General features: G+C 38.0%; 1 protein-coding gene across 3 annotated transcripts in view; it reads left to right on the top strand.

Annotated features, from left to right (window-relative positions):
• The window catches only part of ECHDC1 (ethylmalonyl-CoA decarboxylase 1), a 40,885-nt gene extending 15,952 nt beyond the window's left edge, over positions 1–24,933 (top strand). For all 3 annotated transcript variants that reach the window (XM_040965256.1, XM_040965257.1, XM_040965255.1), the window contains 4 exons: positions 5,607–5,749; positions 7,808–7,860; positions 10,441–10,521; positions 24,452–24,933. In XM_040965256.1, the coding sequence (XP_040821190.1) occupies positions 5,607–5,749; positions 7,808–7,860; positions 10,441–10,521; positions 24,452–24,860 (686 nt within the window). In that variant the 3' untranslated portion in view covers positions 24,861–24,933. The remainder of the gene's footprint in view (positions 1–5,606; positions 5,750–7,807; positions 7,861–10,440; positions 10,522–24,451) is intronic.
• The last annotated feature ends 104 nt before the right edge of the window (positions 24,934–25,037 follow it).

Raw genomic sequence — 25,037 nt, 5'->3', positions numbered from 1 at the left:
AGCTAATGCCACTGGGAAACAAGGGGAGGAAAGTTCCAAACATTTTTTTTTCTTAAGATTTATTTTATCGGAAAGGCAGATTACAGACAGAGGAGAGACTGAGGGATATCTTCCATCCTCTGGTTTACTCCCCAAATAGCTGCAGCAGCCCAAACTAGGCCAGTGCAAAGCTGGAAGCCAGAAGTATCTTCTGGGTCTCCCATATGGATGCAGAGACCCAAGGACTTCAGCCAGTCTCCATTGCTTTCCCATATAGGGAGCTGGTTCGGAAGTAGAGCAGCCAGGACTCGAGCTGGCGCTGTATGCAGAGGCTTAGCCTACTGTACCACTGTGCCACCCTTCAGATATTTCCTAAGACTGAACAGAAAAGCCTCTACATTAAAATGATTCCTTTAAAAAAGATTTATTTAATTCAATTGCAAAGGCAGATACAGAGAAAAGGAGCTACAGAAAGAGGACCCTCCATCTACTGGTTCACTCCCTAAAGGGCCATAATGACTGGAGCAAGCCAATCTGAATCCAGGGCCAGGAGCTTCTTCCAGGTCTTCCACATGAGTGCAGGAGTCCAAGTACTCAGATCATCATCTGCTGATTTTCTAGACCAAAAGCAGGAATCTGGGTGGGAAGTGGAGCATCCAGTACACAAATTGGTACCCATGTGGGATGCCAGCACTTTGTAGGTGGAGGATTAGCATGTTGATCTACCACTCCAGCCCATGAAATGGTTCTTTAAGTTTTTATAATTGAGATAAGAGGACTATCATTTATTACTAATGAAAGCTTTCATTTGCTCTTCAAGATTCTTAGCCTGTGATAATTCTGTATCTCAGAAACTTGAAGATTCAGGACATATAGTGATTTGTAGTTTTTGCCAAAACTCTCATGAAATTATTATCAGACTTAATGAATAATGCTGATTGCCATTCACATTTCAAAGTAACTGCGATTATCTCTACTAATTATAATTGTGCATATAATAAGGTATAAATTACATTCTCTAGTAGTCCAGTTTTGAAATATTGGATTCAAAACATCCAAATAAATCTTTATATATCCGCTTTATGTAAAATAATATCTATAGGTATAATTCAGTAGACTGCACATTTTGTAAATTTTTGGTGGTACATCTTGAGCTGTTGCTCAGTACCAATGCTGAACAAGAGAAATGCAAAACACTAAGGTGAGCCACATATGTAACTTTAAATGCTTCAGTAAGTATAGTTTTAAAAAAAGTAAAGAAATAGCTAGGATTGATTATAATGACATATTGTAGTTAAATCAGTGTATCCAGCACATCATTCCAACTTGTCACTCCTGTGAAAACTTACCCTTTGCATTTTCACACGAAGTGTTATGAGATCTGATGTTCATTTTATGCTTAGTGCTGTGTCAGTTTGAGATAACCACACTTCAGATGTTTAACAGTTGCATGGGACTGATGGCCACTATGGACAGTGTGGCTCCATACTTTAAATTGGTTGTGGAAAAAAAAATCTTAAAATTTAGCCCAGGGAAAGTAATTTTAGAACAACAAAAAAGGGTTAAATTTAATGAACCATTTTAAATATTACTGAATAGTTGCAAATAATTTTTTTAAATGTAAACATAATTTGATGTATTATATATAAAGATGGTAAAACTATAGCTGCTCGGGTTTGGGTAATAATGTTTAGTTTGGTGGGGTTGAAAGAGGTGACCTAGGTCCTCAGGTTACTTATTTAGAAACCACCTCAAGGTCTCTTGAGTTTAAGATTAAAAAGTTGTATAGATTTTTTGATACTCAAGCTCAAAATAAGTCTCTTTTAGAAGTTTAAATGTAGGCCCAGCGTGATAACATAAGGGTTAAAATTGCTGCCTTGCATGTGCTGGGATCCCATGTGGTCACTGGTTCCGATCCTGGTGGCCCCACTTCCCATCCAGCTCCCTGCTTGTGGCCTGAGGACCCTGCACCCATGTGGGAGACCTGGAGGAGGATCCTGACTCCTGGCTTCAGATTGGCGCAGCACTGGCCATTGTGGTCACTTGGGGAGTGAGTCATTGGATGGAGGATCTTCCTCTCTGTCTCTCTCCTCTCTGTATATCTGACTTTGCAATAAGGGTCAATAAATCTTAAAAAAAAAAAAAAAGTTTAAATATTGGGGCCTGCACAGTACATAACTGACTAATTCTCCATGTCCAAGCATGGCATCCTCTATGGGTGCTATTTCGTGTCCGAACTGCTCCAGTTCCCATCCAGCTCCCTGCTTGTGGCCTGGAAAAGCAGTGGAGGATGGTCCAGTCCTTGGGACCCTGTACTCTTGTCAGAGAAGAAACTCCTGGCTCCTGGCTTCGGATCAGCACAGCTGCAGCTATTGCGACCATTTGGGGAATGAGCCAACAGCTGGAAGATCTTTGTCTCTCCTCTTCTTTCTAAATCTGTTCTTAAAAAGAAAAAAAAAAAGAATTTTAAAGAAAATGTGTTTAAATATTACAAATAATTGAAGCTCTGCATTTACTTATGCAAATTTATTCTTACTCTAAATGTATAGGTTCTTTGTTTTCCCACTTAACTGTAAGCATTTACAAAAAAGAACTATATTTCTCAAGCACCTAGTAGCAGGTACTTCGGAAGGACTACAACTTAAGCAGGGTATAATTATCAATTAGAAAGAGAAACTGCATTAGTGGTTTGTGAGTTAATAGCATTAATTTAACATTGTGGATCCAATTTACTGATTGCCTCAAAAATGACCAAGAAAGCAATAGTTCCTGCCATGTGGGATTTGATTCCGGGGTCGTTTAGTGTCAAACTTGAAAACACAGTCTACATTTGTTTCCTTTTCTCCTTCTCCTTGTGCCCCTTCTCTTCCTCCTCCCCGTCCTCTCCATCCTCCTCCTCTTTTCAGCCAATTACATCTCCTCTTTTGTGAACTTCACATTGTTTTCTTTTTTAAAAGATTTATTTTATTTTTATTGGAAAGGCAGATATACAGAGAGGAGAGACAGAGAGGAAGATCTTCCATCCGATGATTCACTCCCCAAGTGAGTGCAATGGCTGATGCTATGCCGATTCGAAGCCAGGAAGACTCTTCGGGTCTCCCATGTGGGTGCAGGGTCCCAAAGCTTTGGGCCATCCTTAACTGCTTTCCAGGGCCACAGGCAGGGAGCTGGAAGGGAAGCGGGGCTGCTGGGATTAGAACCAGCGCCCATATGGGATCCCGGGCGTGCAAGGCGAGGACCTTAACCACTGTGCCATCGTGCCAGGCCCCACATTGCTTTCTAAAGCATTTCCGAGAGGAAAATAAATTCATCGTACTGAGAACATTAGGAACTTTATGTACTTGAACTATCTAAACATACCTGAAAATTGCTGACAAGATTCTGAAAGATGGTCCCTGATGTTACCATTTTAAATCTGTCTACTATAAAACATGCTTTGACATAATTTTACAATGATATCAAGATAACGCACCGACCTTTAAATTGTAGGCCTGTGTTAGTAGGCCTGTGATGCACTCATAGCACACCTCAGGCCCAGCACAATTTATAGGACACAAATGCAATGTGTCCTTTCCTGGACTAGTACCTTGTTACACTGCGTCAGCGTGAGTAGGGTAGAAATCTTAAATTGAGATCTTATTGTCTGATGCTATACTCGTGAAACTTGTTCAGCCTGTTGACTGAGACAAGTTGAGACTTAGATAAATCTGAAATCAGATCTATGTTTTATCTTTAAGTAACCATTTTCTTATTTCCATATTGTGTTTTTTTCATTTCAAGTTTCTATTTAGGGACTATATAATATATTCATATTTTTCTTGCTAATCATATATTTATAAGATTTTAAAGTTTTTGCTAATATAAAGAAAACATGTTCATGCCTTCCATAGGCACATATCCCTTGCTGACCTGCTTCCCCTATACTACTTCCTCCCCTTCTATCTCATCAACAATTTTTACACAGTCCTAATTTTAATCCATTCTATATTCACAGCCTTAATTCACCAATAATCATAATATTCCAGAAGTAAAAACAGGATTGCCGCAAGACCACATTTCCACTAGAGTATAAACATGGGCTAAATTGACAATTCAAACCAAAGCAGCCATTTCATTCCTATACTTTTTTTGTGTGTGTTCTATATTAGCTTCCTAACATCAGAGAAAACCTGTGATATTTGTCTCTTGGAAACTACTTCAATTGCTAAGAATAATGGTTTCCAGGTATACCTATTTGGTTGCAAAAGACAATATTTTATTATTTTTAAAAATATTTATTTGAAAGGCAGACTTACAGCGAAAGAGAGAGAGAGAGAGAGAAAGAAAGAGATTCTCTGACTCCATCTGCTGGTCACTCTCCAGATGACCACAATGCAGGGGCTAGACCAGGCCAAAGCCAAGAGCCAGGAGATTCTTCCAGATCGCCCATATGGATAGGGGCCTCAAAGACTCGCCATCCTCCAGGACTTTGAAAGGCGTTTTAGCAGGGAGCTGGGTTAGCAGTCAACAGCCAGGTGTCAGAGTATCACCCATATGGAATGCAGCATTGTAGGCAGCAATCCAACCTTTCTACCCCAGTGCTGACCCCACTTGCATGAAATCTTTTTTAAAAATATATTTATTTTTACTAGAAAAGATAAACAGAGAGGAAAATCTTTTATCCATTGATTCTCTCCCCATGTGACCGCAATGGCTGGAGCTGAGCCAATCCAAGGCCAGGAGTCAGGAACCTCCTCTGGGTCTCCCACGTGGGTGCAGGGTCCCAAGGCATTGGGCCATCTTCGACTGCTTTCTCAGGCCACAGGCAGGGAGCTTGATGGGAAATGAGGCTGGCAGGATGTGAACTGGCCCCCCATATGGGGTCTCGGCGCATGCAAGGCACTAGGCTACTGTGATGGGTCCACATGAAATCTTAACATAGATAGATAGGATAGGATTGGCAGTATGCAGTTTTGGCTGCTGCTTTGGAAAATCAGATATACAGAGAGGAGGAGAGACAGAGAGGAAGATCTTCCGTCCAATGATTCACTCCTCAAGTGACCCCACGGCCAGAGCTGCGCTGATTCGAAGCCAGGAGCCAGGAACCTCTTCCAGATTTCTCATGCAGGTGCAGGGTCCCAAAGCTTAGGCTGTCCTCAACTGCTTTTCCAGGCCGCAAGCAGGGAGCTGGATGAGAAGCAGGGCCCATATGGGATCCTGGTTGTCTTCAAGGTGAGGACTGCAGCCACTAGGCCACGGCGCCGGGCTCTAGACTGCTGCTTTAGATGTGCACATGTCATATTGGAGTGCCAGTTCTAGTCCTGACACCTCTGATTCTATTCCAGCTTCCTTTTCATGCATCATGGGAGGCAGTAGATAAGGGCATGAGTATTTGTTCTTGGGGTGAGGGAAGGGAGAAAGAGAGAGAAGAGAACTTTAGAAGAGAAGACGATGGTGGGTACTGATTAACTCGAAGTGTCTGCCACCGCTGAGCTAGGCTGAGGCCACATCCCAGAGCTGGGTCTCCCACATGGGTGGCAGGATCTCAATTACACTCGTTACTGTGCATTTTTATGAATTCCTAAATTATTTCGTATTTTTCTAGTGTATTTTATGTCCCAGCAGTTTCTTCCTTTCCTCCCTGGCAGGTGTTATGATGCTACAACTCCTAGAAAAAGTCATTGAATTAGAAAATTGGACAGAGGGGAAAGGCCTCATTGTCCGTGGGGCAAAAAACACGTTTTCCTCAGGATCGGATTTGAATGCTGTGAAAGCACTAGCCACCCCAGAGGCAAGTGTTTTATTTTATGCATTAATCTTACATGCTTCTCAGACATCTGTGGATGAAACATTTCTATTTTATCATAGGATTGTTTTTTAATTTCAATTTTTGTTTTTCATCACATGGGTCCATAGGCACTGGGATTTCCCCTTCTCCACTACTTTCACCCATATTATTGCAATAGTACAGTCCTTCACCAACAGTGACAACTCCATCTTTCTGCTATTTATACATATCATGACCTTGTAGATACAAGACAATGGTAGAACTCTAGCATTCGATTCTCAAGATGTATTTAAAGTTTCATTGGAAGTCCTTTTATTCAGGAGTAGAAATGTATACTGCAACGTATTTTCACTTCCCGGAATTCTAGTCTCCATTATACAGTTCATCTATGAGAATATATGTGTATACATGTTTACTTACATGTCTAATTATTCATATTTTGTATGAAGGTTGCCTTATATCAGAGTGAACATAAGATATTTGTCCTTTCTGCACCCAGAATCCATCAGACTATTAGAGGAAAACATAGGTAGCACTCTTTAAGATACAGACATTGGTAAAGGTTTTTTTAAAAGTCACAACAAGCATAGGTAGGCAATGCCAAAATAAACAGATGGGATTGTGTCAAACTAATAAGCTTCTGTGCCGCAAAAGAATTAACAAAGCAAATAAGCAACCAATAGAATGAGAGGAAATTTTTGTGCAATAAGGAACTGATAGGGACTAATGCCAGGATTCACAAAGAGTTGCAGGAACTCAGCCACAGCAAAGCAAACAACACTGTCAAGAATTGGGCAAAGGAAATGAGCAGGCATTTTTCAAAAGACAAAATTTAAATGGCTAATAGACATATGAAAAAATGCTCAGGTTCCCTAGTTATCAGGGAAACACAAATAAAAGCCATAGTGAGGTCTTACCCAACTCCAGTAAGATTGACCTACCTTTGAAAATCTACAAACAACACCTGCTGACGAAGATGTGGGGAGAAAGGTACCCTACTCAAATGTGGGAGTGTAGCCTAGTACAGCCACTGTGGAAGTCAGTATGGAGTATGCTCAAACAGATGAAAATTGACCTAGCATCAAGCACTTGAGGGAAAACTCTTACAAAAAGTTTGAGTTTGGCAGAATTGTGAATTGAAGAGTCAAAGATAATAATAAAAAATTTAACCTTGTTGGCTATCAGTTTAGAACTCAAATTTGTTGTGTTTTACAGAATGAATATATTCATCTTTGTGGCTTTTGTAACTATCCTTTAATTCAACTAGGATAGATTTCTTTTTGTTCTTCATTGCTTTTGAAAAGGAAACTTAAGTCCACATTTATGGTTTGATGAATTTCTTTTTATTATTAGTTTGAAACACTAAGATTTAAGTCAAAACTAAGGTTGTGTATGTGTGTGTGTGAGCCCTAGTTGTTTTTGCAATGCTGAGTTTAAAGTATTGGCAGAATGGGAACATGCCTACCACATTTCAGCACTTAACATATAAACAGTAAAGTCATCTCAGTGGATGAGGTATCCAAGAAATAAAGAAAAATCATGGATTGGATTTGGGGTCATACATGCATTTAGGGAATCAACTAACAAGCTAAGAAAAACAAATAAAACCAACTTGAACTACTTTCCAGAAATGTGTAATTTGTGGAGATAAAAATCCAAATTGCACCAAGCTTAACATAACTGTCCTCTTCCTCCCTTCCTCTCTGGGCATTTGTCTTCTCAGGAGGTAGCAGATGGCAGGTTTTCTGTGTCTGCGTAGACAGGATTGCACCTTGCTCTGGGGGAATGTGATGTGACTCTGACTCCTGTGTCTTTGTTAGTACCTCCTGCAAAGCTGAGCTCAAGGACCACTTCATGTCAGTGGTGAAATATGGCGTTGTTGGGATTTCACATAGCATTGAAGAATTTTAGATGGAAATCCCATTAACTAAACAAACAAAACCAAAAAAATCATGAAACAACTTTTGGTTTCATGATTTTACTAAAACTTGAATTAAAAAATAATTTCTAGGTAATGTATTTGTGTTTTACCTTTGTGTTCATGCATATTTTTATTTGTAGGAGGGAGTTGCCTTATGTATGTTCATGCAAAACACATTAACAAGATTAATGAGGTAATGTATTTCTTTTTTTAAGATTTGCTTTTGTTGGAAAGGCGGGTTGCAGATAAAAGGAGAGACAGAGAGAGAGAGAGAGAGAGATATCTTTGCCCTTTTTGTTCACTTCCCAAATGGCTGTAACAGTTGGAGCTGTACTGATCCAAAGCCTGTAGCCAGGAATTTCCTCTGGGTCTCCCACACTGGTGCAAGGGCCCAAGGACTTGAGCTGATTTCCCAGGCTCCAAGAGGGAGCTAGACTGGAAGTAGAGCAGCTGGGACATGAATCTGTGCCCATAAGAAATGCTAGCACTGCAGGCAGAGGATTAGTGTGCTAAGCCATTGCACTGGCCCCTAATTTTAAAAATAGTTTTATAAGACTCAATAATGGATCTTTATTTTTCAATTTTTTTCACTTAAAATGTAACAGCTGATTTTCAATTTATATTTATCCTAATATGAGCTACATTGTTGTGCTGTTGGAGGTAGTCATTTAATTAAATAGCACAAAATATTTTTTAAAGAGGAGAAATGAGAAATAAAAACAATTTAAGACAGAATGCTTTTCCCCAAAAAGCTTACATAACTGGCTACATGAAGGAGTACACATTGAGAAAGTTAAGTGGTTATATTAGGGCAGAGTAAAGATATTAATCAGGAGTTGACACATGAAGTTTACTTCGTACTGAAAATCAGTAGGATGTGTATTGGAATGGTCTGTGACCAGCAGAAAGAAAAAGAGCCAGGGATTGGAGAAGGTCTTTGTAGCTTTCTTAAGCAGATGGGTGTAATGTGCACCTGGGTGGGGAAAACAGGGAAAGTATATTTCCTAGCATGCCTAGCGTTTGGGTTCTCAGGGGTGGCGACTTTTGGCTGAGTAGCATTCTATTTTCATATTCCAAATGTAAAAAAAATTGAAGAATTATGAAAGCTATAAAAATCATCCATTTCAAGCATACTTATTACTTGGACATGATAATATCTTCAGTAGTATCATATCTCAGAGTCCAAAAATAATAGAATCCTAAAAATGCCATTCTAATATACCTTTGTTATTGGTTGAGCTCATGTCCACCTCATTTTTTTTATTACATTTGGCTTTCTTAGCTGAACATGTAGAATTATTTTTAAAGAAATAATCCCACCTGCTTTGGAAAATATTTATTAAGAATATTTTAGTTTGGGCCCAACGAGGTGGTCCAGAGGCTAAATCCTCATCTTGATTGCACCAGGATCCCATATGGGATGCAGTTCAAGTCCTGGTTGCTCCACTTCTTTCTAGCTCCCTGCTTGTGGCCTGGGAGAGCAGTAAAGGATGGACCAAAGCCTTGGGACCCTGCAGCCACATGGGAGACCTGAAAGAAGCTCCTGGCTCCTGGCTTCAGAATATCTCAGCTCTAGCCTTTTCAGCCGTTTGGGGAATTAACCAGGAGATGGAAGATCTTGCTCTCTCAGCTCTGTAAATCTACCTTTCTAATAACAATAACAAATAAACCTTTAAAACAAATATATTCCAGTTACTCTTAGACCTGTATTTTTGAACTTCATTAGAACTTAGGGGGAAAAAAATCCCAATGGTTTTGATACATTTTAGATCACATTTTTAACTGTTCTTCATGAACAGAAAACATAAGAGGATTAATTTGCCAGAAACTTGTGTTTCTATATAGAATTACCCAGTGGTTCATTTCAAGCAATAATGAAAGATTTTTGCTGGGAACCTTAAGAGCATACTTTTAGAGCTCTGAATTCTATACTATATTTCCTCCCATGGGAAACTCTTAGTTGATGTCAGCTGACAGTGCTACATCAAATTATTCCCAGTTGCCAGGAATAACTCAGTGAAGTTGCAGGACATCAAAGTTGCTGGCATTGTGACACCCTGCTTACATCCACCTGCCAGTGCATTGTCAAAAGCAGCATCCCCCGCAGGTATTGGTTTAAGTCCTGGCTTCTCGACTGCTGATGCAGCTCTCCGCCAGTGCTCTTGAGAAAGCAGAAGATGGTCCAAGTGCTTAGTCCCCTGCCGCCCATGCAGGAGACCTGGAGGGAGGTCCTAGCTCCTGATCTTGACCTGGCCCAGCCCTAGCCCTTTGGACCATTGTGGGAAGTGAGCCAGCAAATTAAAGGATTCTTCTCCCCCTTCCACTTCCCTTCCCTTTCTCCTTAATCCTTCTCTCTCTCCCCCTGACTTTGTCTTTCTCCCTGTCCCCCTCTCCTTCCCCGAGTCTCTTACTGTCCCTTTCTCTTTTTGTAATTCTATCTTTTAAAAAAATTCAGTAAGCCTTAGAAGTCGAAGAGCTGCAAGTTACCAAAGATATGTATTTATTTGAAAATTACAATATGACTACAGTGTAAACTTACGGTTAATTTTTTAATCAAACTGACATTCAAAGAGGTAATTTGATAAATCTTAGCATTTTGGTATACTTATTATGTCTAACTAGAAAGGTTCAAAGTTTAGCTACTCTCTGATGTGTTACTGGAAATACTACAATTATGTTGTACCCAGTAAATATAAAGAGTTTTAAAAACAGATGTTTGTAAATTAGTACTGAAATTAAGATACTAATGTCTACTTTTTCCTTAAATATGCAGACTTCCCTTAATCAGCGTTGCACTGGTTCAAGGTCGAGCACTGGGGGGAGGAGCAGAATTTACAACAGCATGTGATTTCCGGTATGATGAAAATTGCATTATTTTTGCACAAATTAATTACTATGTACTCTATTTTATTTTTGCTTTCATATCAATTTTATTTCACATATTCTTAAATAGGAACTTTTTGTTATTAGAGTGGGTGCTTTGAGTCTGGTGTAATTACCATGCAATTCAAAAAATTAAGAAATAGCAATGATTCTGGATAACACTAAATCCATATTAGCTAAACTATAAAAAAGCTAAGTAAATTTATGAAGATGTTTAAATTCTTTAAAGTCCAAAAGAATTTGTCAAATAAAAATAAATGTCTTTTAAAAATAAACAACAACAAAGGAAAAGAGAATGGAGAATGACAGACTGCTATAGCTTTCCTTTTGCCAATAAAACATTTTCTGAGATCCATTTCATATCTTTCCTCTACTATCATTTATAGAAACTCTGTGGTGCTTTGAGACTCACTTGGGAATAAAGTTATTTGGGACCAATAACTCTTCAGTCTCTAGAGTTATTTTCTGTATTCTATAATGATACTACTTAGAAATAACATTTGTTGAAATCTAATGCTTTACATGTGCTTGAAACCATTTTCTCAATTCCATGAGCAAGACCTGGTAGTGCAATATCAGGAGACCAGTACTCCATAATCTGTGTAAACACAAACCTGAGCCTCTTGATAATGTGAATGTAGTATAAATGGCACAATTAGAGAGCGGCGTAGTGTCTCAGTATGTTGATCCATGAAATCAAATTACCTTCAATAAATATTGATGTGAAGTTTAAACAACTGTGTGGATGCTGTATTTGCCAGGTCAAGCATTATAAAGTCTGGAACTGAGCAGGAAGCTTGATGTTGAAAACTGAAGAAGGAAACTCCCAATCGATATAGTGAGTTTATAAAATAAACTTACAAGACATCAGCCCAGGACAGGCAACAGTCCAGGCATAGCTGCAGCATGATTTATTCTACACAGAGTAGAAGACACAAGCCTTTGTACTTTTGTAAACTACGAGGGGGCTGAGGGTTGGAGTTCATATTACAATGTTCCTTTACTATTTGGTAATAGCACCCTAGACCAGCTTCCTTCTGAGAAAAAAAAAAAAAACTCAAGATGACAAGATTCGCTGTCACATAACATAATAACATTTAGATTTCCACATGCTTAACCTAAGGGACACGTTGGTATAAACATAATATTATTGTTTAATGTCTTAAAATTACCCTCTACCACTATTTTTTTCACATGGCAGATTTTTAAACTATTTCCAGTTTGGGATGTTTTTCAACCTCAGGGCTCACTAGCCTGAGTTCTTATTTTTTCTATTTTTTATAAGTTGATTCTGGCTGACAAAAATCTTGTAGTTATCCACAGGAAACTTTTAACTCTCACTTTCAAACTCTAAAGAGAAAGGCGTTCTGCTGTGGCATGTAGTATTCTGGATGCTTCAAGACATCCTGCACTGCACCTCAGCAATTTCGGAAAGTAACTCTATTGACGTATAGATTAATTGTATAGTGTAAGTGAATTTTGAGGAGCATATATACCCATTTGACTACCTCCACAATCGAAATACAAAATATTTGTATCACTCATAAATACTTGCATAATAGCACTTCTGAGTCACTTTCTGTTCCTTCTTCAAAGAAATACTAGTCACTTTCTCACTTTAGTTTTTCTGTGTTGCAGCATTTTATATAAATGTTTTTATATAACACAGACTTTTGTGTCATGTTTCTTGAATTCAGTAGAATTACTCTGAGATTCATTCTTGTGGTAATACTTGATTAATTTTGAAAAGGTTTCCTTTTGAGATTTGTCTACATTATTGCATCTCAGTGTTTTTGTGTTTTGTTTTTCAATAGTATTCCTTTTTGTACTTACATAGCACCGTAGGTATCACATATTAATGGATATATGTTCTCTTCCCAGTTGGGAACTCTTATGCCTGAAGTTACTGTGAATATATGTGTATAAGATCTCATACATACAAGGACATAGGTTTCATTTCTTTTGGCCAAAAGCCCAAAAGTAGAAGCACTAGGCAATGTGATATGTGCCTAATTTGAACTAAGAAAATGGCTTCTTTTTAAAAATCTAACTTAATTTTTAATATTATTAACATAGTTGAAAGGGATGCACAGCCATGCAGTCTCTGAGTAGAGTGGGGAGGCTGAGGTGTGGAAGAAGGAGGGTGGGATAAACGTTTCAATTATTTTTCTCCTATTTCCCCAGAAAGGGAATGGGAGGGCGCACTCCTTACTGCTGAACTAGAGGCAGTCGCTTTATGTCACCTTAGAGACCCTCATGTGGGAAGGAGTGTTCTGACAGTGTTTCTTGAGTGATTTTCATAGTTCTGAGATGTCTTTAGCTTTGTTGGACCAGGGCTGAGAATATCTTTCCAAGGTCTGCTGACTGGCCACGTCCATCTTAGTCGTCCAACCTCTTCTTCTTTCTATCCTCTAATGAGACAGTCACTGTCCTCTTCTGGCCTACATGAGCTGGCTGTCATGTCCCCTCTGTGGGCATCATATCCACTTCACAAGCATCAGCAACTGAGGAGGTCCAGTCCCAAATACGGACTCTAAGGTTATAGCACGTGCATTGTGCTTTTCCCTGTGGCTGGGGTTTGAGTCTAGCCATTTAGTGAGGAATCACCCAAAAAACTTTGCCTGGGGTGACTTTACACTGTACCAACCAGTGTAAGCTCAGGTTTGGTCTGTCACCCACATGAGCCAACACACATACCAGTGGATGCAGCTGTCTGGTTAGTTCTGCCTCAGGCCCCATCTCATGTGAACTCATGGGTACTGTAGCCTAGCCCAGCCCAACCTACCACAGGCCTGGTCTTCACATATACCAACGGAGCTGTGGCCTAACAGTGGAGAACCCTAATTTCCCTATCAGGGTCATTCCCTGCTCTAAATCTCAAATGTGTTGGCAGGTGCCACCACCCTATCTGGAATCTACTTGGCATCTACCATTAGTCTTGGCCTTTACATGTGCCAGTGGGTGCTGTAGCCTGAGTGAGTGCCATAGTCCAGCCTGGCTCAAAGTGTCACCACCCCAGCTCTCTGCACAACCAGCAGGTGCTATAGTCCCACAGAGGTGAGCCCACAGTTCCCCTATAGAATATACCCCCAGATCTAGTTCTCTTGCATTCTGCTGGGTACTGTGATCCACCCAGTCTGATGTTGCCCACCTCCTGCTCTGACACTCGCAGGCAGATACTGCAGCCTAGCCCAGGCAGGCATACTCCCCTGCCTGGCTTTTGTGATGCTATTTAGCCCAGCCCAGGGCTCCCACATGGTCAGGTGCCTTGGCCTGACCCAGTCATGCCCTCCAATTTCTCCCCCTTTAAACCATTCCATCTCAGTTCCCTTTCTACCAGCAGGTGCAGTGGCCCCATCCATGGAGATGCCAGATTTCAATCCTTCCCTGTCAAACATGCCCTCAGCTTCTCCCATTCCCTGGGTAATCTGCAGGTCCCCTGCCTGGGGCCAGGTTGGCATGTCCTGGCCTGGTATTCCCTGCCTTCCCCACATATCTTTAAAATATAGTTAAAATAGAATAGACTACTATGCTGGCACACTGGTATAGTTAACACAAAATTGACATTAACCAAGTCCAGAGTGCCTGCCAGCTATCAACTGCCTTTCTGGCAATTGTGTAAGATTTGCCTACATACAAAGCAACCTAGCCAGTTGCCTACAGCTGGGAAGAAATTGATTTTTTAAACCTTTACTAGGTGGGTTGTGGAATTTTACTCTCCGGTCACCAATAGATAAAAAATACAGCTGTGCCACATATATGCCAACTGTTGATACTAAATCTTTTTTTTTTTTTTATATTTAGACATTTAATTAATGGGAACCATTGTGGAATCTCATTCTCTTTTCAACTGCCTTGATAATTAATAGTGTTGAGCATCTTACAATATGCTTCTTGGTCATTTGTTTAAAAAGGAATATGGATTTCAAGCACCAGTAAAGAAGATTCTTTATTTATCTATTTATTCTTTTTTTATTGGTGCTTGAAATCCATATTTCTTTTTAAACAATTGATTTGTCTTATTATTGAATTATAAAAGTTGTTTATATATTCTGTATAAAATTCCATAAGTCAAATATAGTATCCTTTTTGTTATATAAAAAAAAATTGTGATTATTTTCTCCCCTCCCATGACTTACTTTTTTCTTTTTAGTGTCTTTAAAGACAGATTTTAATTTAAAAAGTGTTTTCAGCTTCTAATGTTGAAATATTTATAAATGTATGGCAGACTTATAATAATCATGTATAATCTCCATATATGTTTTACAGTTTCTCCAAATGTTAATATCTCATATGTCCACAATATTATTACAAAACCAAGAAATTTAAATTGATATGAGGACTACTCCATATGCCTAAAGGAAGTTTTTTGAGTTATCATACCAATGCCCTTTTTCTGGGCCAGGATCCAATTAGGAATCTATTTTGTTGATATAGATATCTCAAATGTTTCAGCTAATATTTTTCTATAATTCCAACAAGACCTGTAATGTTTTGTATGGCTTCATAAGGTAAATATTAAATACTTTTTTTCAACATCACAAAATGGAATTTTTTATGGTTTATTTATTTTTATTACAAAGTCAGATATATATATAGAGAAGGAGAGATAGAGAGGAAGATCTTCCATCCCATGAGTTACTCCACTTGTGACTGCAGTGGCCGATGCTGTGCTGATCCAAAGCCAGGAGCCAGGAACTTCCTCCAGGTCTCCGACACGAGGTGCAGCAGGGTCCCAAAGCTTTGGGCTGTCCTTGATTGCTTTCCCAGACCACAAGCAGAGAGCTGGATAGGAAGTGGAGCTGCCGGAATTAGAATGGGCACCCATATGGGATCCCGGCGCGTTCAAGGCGAGGACTTTAGCCACTAGGCCACGCCGCCGGGCCCACCAAATGGATTCTTATGACAATAAAATAGTATGATAAAAGATTAAGTTACTCTATGCAAAAGAGTAAATTTTTGTGTTTTTTCTTTTCAAATTTTTGACTTGGGTTTCAATTTATCAAGGTATGCTTTTTGTACTCAAATAGGAATTTTGAGATACTTTTTAGTATGTAGGACAATTTATAAAAACTCAGGCTTACTAGAGATTCTTGTACACAATGAAAATAATTGGTCAGTGCATGTTATAGTGCCCTCTGCTGTCATCAGCACAGATTGCATTAGGATGCTACTGTGTTTCTCTCTGAGTTCATAATCGTCATTGGCTTTAGGTATGATATTACATTAAGACATAATTTCTATGAAGGCATTAAACCATCATCACTTTGCCCTGAAATGCATGTACTTGTGATATATTAGACTTTAATATATATACATGTATAGTTTTAAGAATTATGTATTTATGTAATTTGTTAAGTTCTGAGGTATATGTGTCTTACTATATTGAAAAGCTCTCTGTATAAAAGTAAGTAAAAAACAGACTTTATAGATCATTTGGAAAACATGAAAACCCTCTAATTTGAAATGTACAAGTGTTTTTTTAACCATTTATGAAAGTTTTGCATCTTTCTTCACATTTATTCCTCATCTGTGCCTGAGTATAAGTAGGTTTAGAAAAAAAAAGCAACATAGGAAAATGAACAACTGAATCTTCCAGTACTATTAGTTTATCACGATATGCTGTTGTATGAATTAGGAGTGTAATGTGTCCTGGAGTCATTAGATAATTTATTTTGTTATGAGATATCTGAAAGTACTGCTGTCTGTCAGATGTTTCCAATAATTTTACCAATGCATTTATAGGGTAGCTTGCCAAAGGGAACATGTTTAATTGTGGACCAACTTTTCTGGAACTGTTGTCTCTTTCACAATTTTTAGCATCCACTTTTATCAGGCATATTCACTATGGTTTCATTTTTCTAGTCTTTTTCCATATTTTGCTAATTACTACCCATAACCAATTGCTGTCATGCTCTGCTTTGTCTTCCATGGTCACACACTCTGCAGTTTCAGTGACTTTGCAGTCGGTTGTGGGTTGAAACGATTGAGTGGTGATTTTAATTTAAAATGTATATTTTAAAACATATGCCATTCTGTCTGGCATGATAATGTCTCATGACATTTTACTCTGTCCTGTTGTCCAGCAAATCCACTGTCTCTGCCACATGCCTGTAAATCCTAACAGCTGTTATCAGGTCACTTGTCATAGTGTTACAACACAGAAATATTGCTCAAGTAACATTTATTTTACTTCAAAGTTACCACAGTGTGCAAGGGTAGTGGTACTGGCAATCTTACCACTGTATGGTTTTAGAATTCTATTTTATTACTCTTTATTACTAATATCTACTCTAATAAATTTTACCATAGATGTGCATCTATATAAAGAGGAAAAACATAGTACATATAAAGTTCAATATTCAGGCAGCCCCTCGGGCTATTTAACCTATCAGCCTCAGAAAAGGGGAGGCATTTACAAAAAAGTAACAGGATCAGCAAGTGATGAAACTGATCCTAGAATGCTGAACAGCACTGTTAAACGTCACTCCTTTTTAAAAACTGCATACCAAGAATAACGATCGTTCTTTAACGTCATAGGCTAGTAAAAAGGGTTGTGTGTTGAATGAAATACAGTACTGACGCCAGTTACAAGGAAGTGATAATACAAGATTCTCTAGCTGATTTCCCTTTATCAGTTCCTTTCAGTTATCATCCATCATCAATTGCTTTCTTTGTATTCTAAGTATATATATGTGTGTGTGTGCCACTCATTTCAAGGAATGCCAGGATTTTTCATAGTATTCTGCATAACAGATAAGTTCCTTCTTTAAGCATACATATAGATACTTTGTATCTTGGTTAAGTTTACTGAAAGTTACTCAATTGACATTGTCATCAATGTACTCATTGATGCTCCACATTCCTACTTTTTCTTGTTGAACACTTTATTTAGTGGAGTCTTAAGCCTATGATTATAAAGCTGAAAGCATGTTATCACAAAATTAAAAAAAAAAAAGAAATAGAGAAAGAGGGAGGGAGGCAGAGAGGAAAGTGTCGTAACATTCTTGGAGTTGTAGCTATGCCATACATGAACTGTATTCTGCTAGCATCAGTAAACGTATTTAAAATGTGATCAAATAATCTCATTAATTAATCTACCTTGAAAGATTAAAACTCTGTAGAATGAACAATACATTAATAAAATGCCTATAATTTTCTATTACCAAATTAGCACAGATTTAAAGGCTTCAAACAATATTAATTTATTGTTTAACAGTTGTAAACATCCAAAGTTTGACTATGCTTGGCTGGTTTCTTTAAACCATGCCCAATAAGAACAGGTTCAAAGTATCAGTGGACAGTGCTTAGAAGACTCTAGAGGAGGATTCTCATCCACCTGATTCAGGTTCTAATTTGAAGAGCTCAGTTCCATTAACTTACAGGACTAAGCGCTGTAATATCTTGCTGACCACCAGCCAGCTTGGGTCTTTGCTCCTCGTGTCTGCCTGTTACTCATGATTTCTTTGAACTCTCTTGCAGCAAAAGTGGGTCAAGCTGCGTCACATTTCAATGTCTCTCATTTGCTCTCTGATATGTCTTTGTGACTCTAACTGGAAAAAGTTCTTGGCTTTGTATGTTCTTATGATTAGATTGGGTCCACTCAGATAACCCAAGATGATGTCCCTATTTTAAGGTTGTAACCTGAATTATATCTGCCATGCAAGGTAACATGTAAACCGTTCTAAGCACGTGCAAGCTTGGCAGAGAGAATATAGTTTCCAGATTCATTGCTAACTTTTATATTCCCATTTGATATTCCTATGTAATCACTAGTGATCACTTTGTTATTTGGAGTTTGCTTTATAAACTGTATTATTGTAACTCTTGTTTAAGTTCTTTTTAGAAAGCATTAGCGATATATCCCATATATATTTAATAAAGGTTCATTGATAAGGGATTACTTAATGATTATGCTAGTTTCTTAGGTCACCTTCAAGCTCAAAATTCTAGAATATGCTTTTGAAGGTACTTGAAACATTGATTTCTTACCTGATTTTACTTTCTGTCTCATATCAGTCATTCTTAAAATAAGTTACCCTCTTGTAAACTGATAATTTCAAAATTTCACCATAAATTTGTTGTTTCTCCTTCAATTTTAGAGTTGATATTGCTCTAACAAAAGCTCTTTTCAAACTTATGTCTCATGTTTCTTAATGCTTTTCAGGAGATCCTATTTGGACAAGTTGGCGTGAATTTATCTTGGCATAAACCACTTGAAATCCATGCATAGTTTTTTCTCATATGTATTTATATGATATATAATATATAGGTATATATATTGCTTTTTAAAAGATGATTGATTGATTGATTGATTAATTTGAGAGTTGCAATTACAAAAACAGAGATGTTTGGCCTGACCCAATTTCTCTCTCCCACTCCACCTACTCCCTTTTCTGTTTCTCTTACCCTCACCACTCTCACTGTTCACTTGTCACTTAAATAAACAAACCTTAAAATAAGTCTGCTTTTTAAAAACAGATGTCAGAGTTTGATAACAACATAGCTTTACAGAATTACATCAGGATTCCTTATTTGTAAAGCATGATTCAAGAAGGTATGTTATCTCATAAGAGAGCAAAAGGAGCAAACCCATCTGAGAACTATAAGAATCTTCTGTTTTTTAAGTAAATACAATGTTTGTACTTTATTTTAACTGGTTTTTACTGAATTCAATGTGAATTGTAGATTCATTTCTAAAAGCAAAATGATATTCCCTTCCTTATGTCCTATATCCACTTTCCTTCTGCTCTTCCTATTGTCATTATTTTTTTAGTTATTACAGTAATATTTTAAGTGTGCATTACAGCCAAAAAAAAAGGGGGGAGGGGGCTTATTTCTTTACCAAGTAATACAAGATCGGGCACGTTCAGGGTGGTATGATTGGGAACAGTATGTCAACAGATGAAGAGGTTAATGAATCAAAAAGATGCTAGTTCAATGGAAATACAGACCATGGCTACAAGCACTAATTGAATGGGAAAATGACCTTTTCACTCAAACAGTAAATTTTAAAGTAATCACAGTTCATTAAAAATACAGTAGTATAACATTCTTATTCATTGGTTTGACAAAGGTATAAAACAATGTTTTACAGAACTATTTGTAGTGATATTAGTACATTTAGACATTCCTCTCTTCTATGATTGTTTTTGAAACTTTAGCTTCCATATGTAAGACAAAACATGCAGTATTTCTCCTTCTGGGTCTGGCTGATTTCATTCAACATGATGTTCTCCAATGGAATGCAATTTTTTTCAAATGGTAGAATTTCATTCTGTTTTGTAACTGAAAGACATTTCAGTGTGTCAATACACCACACTTTATTCATTGGATGATGGCCACAGGGCTGATTAAATTTTGGCTGTTGTGAACAGTGCTGCTGCTATAAATGTGATGGTGCAGGTAACTTTGATTCATTAGGTTTGAATCTTTTGGGTAGACTCTGGGTCATATGGCAAGTCCATGTAGTTTTTTAAGAAATCTCCATATTGCCTGCTACAGTGGCTGCACCAATTTACATTCCCAGCAATAGTGTGTGTTTCCTTCTCTGTACCTCCTCTCCAGCACTTGTTACTCTGTGTTTTGGAGTTTTGACATTCTGAGAGACAAGACGATACCTCGCTATGGTTTTGATTTGCATTTCCCCTGGTGACTAGTGATTTTCAGCCCTTTTTCATATATTTGTTGGCCATATGTATTTTTTTTAAGTTCTTTACCCATTTCTCAGTTGGACTGGTTGTTTTTCTGTTGTTGAATTATTTTATTTATGTTTTTATTGGAAAGTCAGAATTATACAGAGGAGGACAGAGAGGGAGATCTTCCATCCAAAATACTCCCCAAGCAGCCACAATGGGTAGAGCTGAGCCAATCCAAAGCCAGGAGCCAGGAACCTCTTCTGGGTCTCTCGCAGGGCTACAAGGGTCCAAAGACCTTGGGGTGTCCTCAACTGCTTTCCCAGGCCACAAGCAGGGAACTGGATGGGAATTAGGGTTGCTGCGACACGAACTGGCGCCCAGATGGGATCCTGGCACGTGCAAAGCAAGGACTTTAGCCACTAGGTTACCACGCTGGACCCCAATCTCATTGCTTTTTGTGGATCTGTTTTGTTGTCTATATCTTCCCGATGTAATCATGGTATGTTATATGAATAAAAGAAAGTATCTGTGTCTTCAGTTTCTCAGTGTATTAGCATATCATTATTCATGGTAGATTTTATTTGTATATCAGTGGTATCTACTGTAATTCTCTTCCATTTCTAATTTTATTTGAGTTTTTATCTTTGTTAGCGTGGCTAGATGTCTATTTATCTTCTCAAAAAACAACTTTTTGTTTTTTTTTAATTTTTATTTGTGCTCTGATTCATTTCTTGAGGTTTAGTTTGTCTTTTTTTCTTATTTTTCTAAGTATTCAAGATGTATTATTAAATCTTTCATTTAAGACGTTCCTGTTATTATTTTTTTAATGTTAGTACTTAATGCTATAAATTTCCCTCCTAACACTGCTTTTGTTGTATCTTGTAAGGCTAGTCTGGTGGTGAATTTTGTCTTTTTGGTTTTTGTTTCTGTGGGGGTTTTTTTTGCTTGTTTGTTTTATTGCTTATCTGGAAAATATTTCTGTTCACTTTTAAAGGATAAGTAATAATGTTGAGTGGCAGGGTTTTTCTTTTAAAACCTTGAACATATCATCCTCCTCTATTCTAGCTTGTTGAATTTCTGCTAAAAAATGTGATGTTAATCTAACTGGTTCTTTTGTATGTAACTTGATGCTTTTAGTTGTCTTTATTATTCTCCCCTTTAACTTTTGACAATTCAAGGAAAGTACCCATTGGAGAAGACCTTCCTTAGTTGAATCTGCTCAGGGTTCTTTGAGCTTCTGTATCTTGGCGTCCCATGTCTCTCTCAAGACCTGGGAAATGTTCAACTGTTATTTCATTTAGCATGTGTTCAACAACTATTTCCTTTTTTCCCTCAGGAATACCTATAATATGGATATTTGGTTGAATAATGGTACCTCCATATTTCACATAGACTTTCTTCATTCTTTAATCTTTATTTTTGTCTGGGCTATTTCATAATTCTTGTCTTCGAGGTCAGAAATTCTTTCTTCCACTTGCTCTGTTCTGCTGTTAAACTCTGAATTTTATTTTCTATTCCTCTAATTGAATATTTAATCTCCCAAATTTCTATTTTGTTTTTCTTAATGAATTCTCTTAGTAATATTTTCATTCATGTCACACATTGATTTACTCATGTCTTTACTGTGTCATTTCATAGATTTCTTTTAGTTTAGGATGTAATTCTAGATTACTGTGTTCTTTTGAAGGTGTCATGCTATTTTGCTTCTTCCTGTCTCCTGTGTCCCTAAGTTGATGTCAGCCCATCTAGTGTACATGCAGGTAGAACCTTCTTTGCCAACTGGGTGAAATCCAGTGGCACCAAGAAATTTAGAAAAACTGTTATAGTCTTAGTGTTACAGGGCATGGTGGGATTATTACTCGGATCTCATAGGGTGGTCTGCTTCTGGTGTTAGCCTCCAGGAGCTAAGGCAAGTCTCTGGCCTCTGTAGACTTGATACATAGGTCTGGGGGTGATCCTTAAAACAGTTCCAGTTTCAGGATGTAGAGATGTGTTCTTTGCTCCACACATCACCCTGACTGCAATGCTGGTAAGAGAACAAAGACAGGCTGTGTGGCTTTCTGCTGATGAGGAAGGGAAGGAAAGCTAACCAACTCAGCTTTCCTGCTGCAGTCCAGCAGTGGCTCAGACAGTCAGTTGACTGTGGTATTCCCTCTCTGTGAGTGGAGGGATGCAGTGATTTCCTCCTACCTTGAGATGGTAAGATGGTGGCTCACAGCCAGCAGCTTTCTGCCTGCTGGCTTGCTGCACTGGGGTCTCTGTCTTCCTCCTGGTGTCCACTAAATTTTCTTTGGGATTTTTTATTTTGTTTTTGCTTCCAAGCCAAAAATCGTCATCATTTGGACTTCTTAAAATGTATTCTTTCCTTTGTCTTTTCATATTCCAGGGCAGTTTAAAATTGTGGCTATACCCTGTTTAGCCATCCTGGATTGCTGGAGACTCTTTAGAAGCCAAGAATCCCAAATGTAAACATGGTTAATGTGTTGTACATTTAGTCACTCTTTGTTGTACGAACTCACCTGTGTTACACCAAAATTAAGTCTTTAAAGTCTTAAATTCTGTTCAGTTGATCCTGTATGCATTTATTCGTGACACAATCCTTTTCTTCCTTGTTGGCGTAACTTTAAGCCAACATCAGTGTCCAATGCAGTAGTTAATTTAGACAGTGACAGATTTAATGGATTTCATTAGAAGCTTTACAGGATTCAATTTAATCTTAAAAATATTCTTCTCTCCAACACCATGACACATGCCACCTGCAAATTCTGTTCTTCAATATTTGATATTATTTTCTATTCATCGTAACAAGGCCATTCTCTAACAATTTTGGACCAAGATTCTTATTCTTTCCTCCTTCTCATTTAAAAATTATCCAACGAGAGCTTCTATTTTTGTGCTTGTCACTAGAAGCATTTGTTCAGAATTGCAGCACATTTTTCTTTGTAAAATTTTCCCAATGAGTAAAAGATTTCTGTGAGAAACTCTATTGGAGTATTTCTCCTGACTAAAGGGGTAAAGAATTCAGTTCTTTTTGGTGGTAATAACAAACGAAATCAGCCTGCATTTGAACATTTATTTTAGAAAACTAAAAAAAAAAATCATTTTAGTAGTTTGAAAGACATGGTTCTTCTTAAAAATTAAAATTCTGACATTTTAATCCAAATTAAATTAACATAATGAAAATTTCTTATTGAGGCAGTCAGTCCAAATATAGAGGTATTGTTCCTTAACAGTAAAGTTACATATTAGGCTATTGATAGTTGTCAAATATATAACTAGCAAATATTAAACCTTTCATTATTTCCACATATTTTTTCTTACATTAACTCCTGTTTATTGTACCACATTGCTTTTTAATCACTCTGTCCATCAAAATGCAACTATTTGGATAAAATGAACTTCTACTATAGAAAATCACTATCAGTATAGCACAAATCCTTGTCAAATTTCTTACTGGTATCCTTGCTTCCATCTTGTCTAGCCAAACGTCTGAGTCATGAGGTTAAGAAGGAGCCCATACCGTGGGCTGGGTTTAAAGCCTAGGTTTAAATCCTGGCTTTTGGGGCTGGAATCTGGCATATTGGGTAAAGCTACCAACTGCTGTGCAAGCATCCCAATATGGGTGTAAGTTTGAGCTACAACTGTCCCACTTGTAGTCCAAGTCCCTGCTGATGGCCTGGGAGAAGCAAAAGAAGTTGGTCCAGTGTGTAAGGTGCTGCCAGCCAAATGGGAGACCTGGAAGAATCTCCTGGCTTCAGCCTGGCCCTACCCTGGCCATTGTGGTCATCTGGAGAATGATCCAGGGGATGCAAGAGTTCTGCTTAGGGTCTGTTGTCTCTATTTCTCATCTATAAATTGAAGATATTAACTTATCTCACATAGCTATTTTGGGGATCAGGGAAAGTTTATTAAAGTTTTCAGAGGCAGGCTCTGCTCGAGATGCCTGGTACTGAGTCTCATTTTTGCTCCTGATCCAACTTATGTGCATCCTGGGGACACAGATCATGGGACAAAACTTGGACTCCTACCTTTAGCTGCTTTCCCACACACATTAGTAGGGAGCTGGATAGAAAGTAGAGCAGCCTGGACTTGAACCAGCAGTGCTTAAACCACTATGACACAATACCAGCTACATTTTCTTAAAACAAATATACCTCTAAAGATCTTAGATGATTTTTCATCAGATCATGAAATGGGTATTACGCTGCTTATAGTATATTTGTGTATCTACAATAAACTTTTTTTTTCCCCCTTCTTTTGCAGGTTAATGACTCCAGACAGTGAGATCAGATTTGTCCATAAGGAGATGGGCATAATACCAAGCTGGGGTGGTACTTCCCGGCTTGTTCAAATAATTGGCAGTAGACAAGCTCTGAAAGTGTTAAGTGGAGCCCTCAGACTGGATTCACAAAAAGCTTTAAATATAGGAATGGTTGAAGAGGTCCTGCAGTCTTCAGATGAAGTGAAATCTCTAGAAGAGGCACAAGAGTGGCTTAAACAATTTACCAGTGGGCCACCAGAAGTAATTAGAGCTTTAAAGAAATCTGTTTGTTCAGGCAAAGAGCTTTATTTCGAAGAGGCATTACAGAATGAAAGAGATCTTTTAGGAACACTGTGGGGTGGAAGTGCAAATTTAGAGGCTATTGCCAGGAAAAAGAAATTTAAAAATTAGTTTAAAATGTGAATGTACTGTTAAGTAAAGCTGTAATGATTAGTATGCTTTGACACTAAATGCTTTTGAATATGAACAGCCCAATTGCTTTCACACTATCAGCTTTTAAAATAATTTTTCAATGCCTGTACTCAGTAGCCTAGTTGTCACTATCAATTCATTTAGGTATTTAAGAAA

This window comes from Ochotona curzoniae, unplaced genomic scaffold (assembly GCF_017591425.1).
Source record: "Ochotona curzoniae isolate NIBS_2020 unplaced genomic scaffold, NIBS_Ocur_1.0 scaffold_3890, whole genome shotgun sequence".
NCBI classification, from domain to species: Eukaryota; Metazoa; Chordata; class Mammalia; order Lagomorpha; family Ochotonidae; genus Ochotona; species Ochotona curzoniae.
The sequence above is the reverse complement of the archived record's forward strand: the minus strand, read 5'-3'. Positions and strand labels throughout refer to the sequence as shown.